This window comes from Nansenia antarctica (genome assembly GCF_963989245.1).
Source record: "Nansenia antarctica genome assembly, chromosome: 20".
In the NCBI taxonomy this organism is placed as follows: Eukaryota; Metazoa; Chordata; class Actinopteri; order Argentiniformes; family Microstomatidae; genus Nansenia; species Nansenia antarctica.
Window position 1 is genome coordinate 21110860 of NC_137693.1, and position 2500 is coordinate 21113359.

The window sequence follows — 2500 nt, forward strand, 5'->3', positions numbered from 1 at the left end:
CTCTTTCCCTCTGTGTTGTAGGAGTGTGCTCAGTATTTCCTGGAGGTGAAGGATAAGGACATTAAACATTCTCTAGCTGGACTCTTCGTAGAGATACTGGTCCCTGTGGCTGCGGTGAGTCTCTCACGTCAGTCCATACGGGCTTGATCCTGTCTGTCTGTCTGTCTGTTTGTCTATCTGCCTGACTGTCTATCTGCCTGACTGTCTATCTGCCTGTCTGTCTGTCTGTCTGCCTGTCTGTCTGTCTATCTGACTGTCTGTCTATCTACCTGACTGTCTGTCTGCCTGTCTGCCTGCCTGTCTGTCTGTCTGTCTGTCTGTCTGACTCTGTTTGTCTGTCTGTCTGTCTGTCTCTGTTTGTCTGCCTGTCTGTTTGCCTGTTTGCTTGTCTAACATGTTGTAACACGTCTATTAATGCTCTGCGTTTGACCTTTGACCCCAGACGGTGAAGAACGAGGTGAACGTTCCATGTCTGAGGAACTTTGTGGAGAGTCTGTACGACACCACGCTGGACCTGTCCTCCCGCAAGAAACACTCCCTGGTACGGCCCTGGATCTCTATATATACTATACATATTATACATACTACAGTATTACTGTGTAGACTGTGGTTGGTCAGTTTCTGGAGACTCTATGTCATGGAGATGTATTCTTGCGTGATCCCTGATTGGTGAAGAAATTAGCCTATTTTGGGACTTTTGGGAGGACTGCCTGACCTGTTTGTTGACAGTAACTGTCGTTCATACAAATGGTGTTGTTGGGTTGTTGTTGTTTGTGATTGTTGTGCTTATGGGAGGATTATGTTCTCGGCTCTTGCTGCCTTGAACGTCTCCTCCGCTGCGGACATGTGACACGTGACTCACTGGAGAATGTTTGTTTCCTGTGTTGATTCCTCGAACGCTCCCCGCCCAGCGAGGCCTCAACGTCTACGAGACCTCGGTCACCCCGCCCTTCCTGTACTCCTCCCTTCCTGTCACTCATCTCTCAGAGACATGTTTTGTTCATGTTCATGTCCAAATGACTACACACACACACACACACACACGCACACGCACACACACACACACACACGTGCACACAGACACAAGCACACACAGACACACACACAAACACACAGACACACACACACACACACACACACAGACACACACACGCGCACACACACACACACACACACACACACACACACAATGACTTGTAATGCCTGAGCTGACGATAATAACGATAATAACACGCTCCGTTTGTTCATAATAGTTATCCTCCTCCACGCTGCCACACCCTGTCCTGTATATGTATGCCATGCTGACTGACAGAGAGAGAGAGAGAGAGAGAGAGAGAGAGAGAGAGAGAGAGAGAGAGAGAGAGAGAGAGAGAGAGAAGGAGAGAGAGAGACAGTGAGCGGGCCAGCGCCTTGCATGGTAGCTTGCCGCCATTGGTGTGTGAATGGATGTATGAGAGGCCGTTGTAAAGCGCTTTGGAGCAGCAAAAAAGGCGCTATATAAGTGCAGTCCATTTACTGTACCATTTACAGAGAGAGAGAGACAGAGAGAGATAGAGAGAGACAGAAAGGTAGACAGAGAGAGAGAGAGAGAAAGGTAGACAGGGAGAGAGAGAGAGGGAGAGAGAGAGAGAAAGGTAGACAGAGAGAGAGAGAGAGAGAGAGAGGGAGAGAGAGAGAGAGACACAAAGGTAGAGAGAGAGAGAGAGACAGAGAGAGAGAGAGGGAGAGACAGAGAGAGAGAGAGACAGAGAGAGAGAGAGAGAGAGACAGAAAGGTAGACAGAGAGAGAGAGAGAGAGACAGAGAGAGAGAGAGGGAGAGACAGAGAGAGAGAGAGAGACAGAGAGAGAGAGAGAGAGAGAGAGACAGAGAGGAAGATAATCTGCCTATATTGGGCAGTGACAGACAACTCTAATGCATTTCTCTCAAACCTTCTTGACCTGTTCGAAAAACATGAACCAGTAAAATGTCAGTCTGTTCCGTGCCGCTATGTAAATAGACCATACAACAGCCTGCAGGAGCCTACTGAAATACCAACCAATCAGAATGACGACAGCGTCGGGGAACAACACACTGTCGACTGTCGCCCGAGATAACTGTGACGAGACTAACACATCTATCCAACGTTAACTGTACGGTCCTCACTGGAGAAGGCAGTGAACAAGCTCCACCACCATTGCTGACCAATCACTGTACCCCCTCCCCCCCCTCCCTCTCTCTCCTCCTCCCCCAGGCTCTGTATCCGTTGGTTACGTGTCTGCTGTGTGTCAGCCAGAAGCAGCTGTTCCTTAACCGCTGGCACGTGTTCCTGAATAACTGCCTCTCCAACCTCAAGGTGAGAACAGGGTGGTTGTTGTCTCTGGCAGGCTGATGCTGCTGCTGGAACTACAACCCCATCGGTCTCTATGAGACTCTGTCTGTCTACCATCCAGTCTGCAACTGGGAACAAAGGAATGAGCAGGAATGGACCAGTCAGTCAGACAGAACCTAGAGAATGGACC

General features: G+C 49.4%; 1 protein-coding gene across 1 annotated transcript in view; it reads left to right on the top strand.

The window, feature by feature from the left end:
* The window catches only part of fryb (furry homolog b), a gene marked incomplete at both ends in the record, with an annotated part of 59910 nt that overhangs the window by 7494 nt on the left and 49916 nt on the right, over positions 1-2500 (top strand). The window contains 3 exons of the mRNA XM_080549617.1: positions 22-114; positions 443-541; positions 2233-2334. Coding sequence (XP_080405743.1) covers positions 22-114; positions 443-541; positions 2233-2334 — 294 coding nt within the window. The remainder of the gene's footprint in view (positions 1-21; positions 115-442; positions 542-2232; positions 2335-2500) is intronic.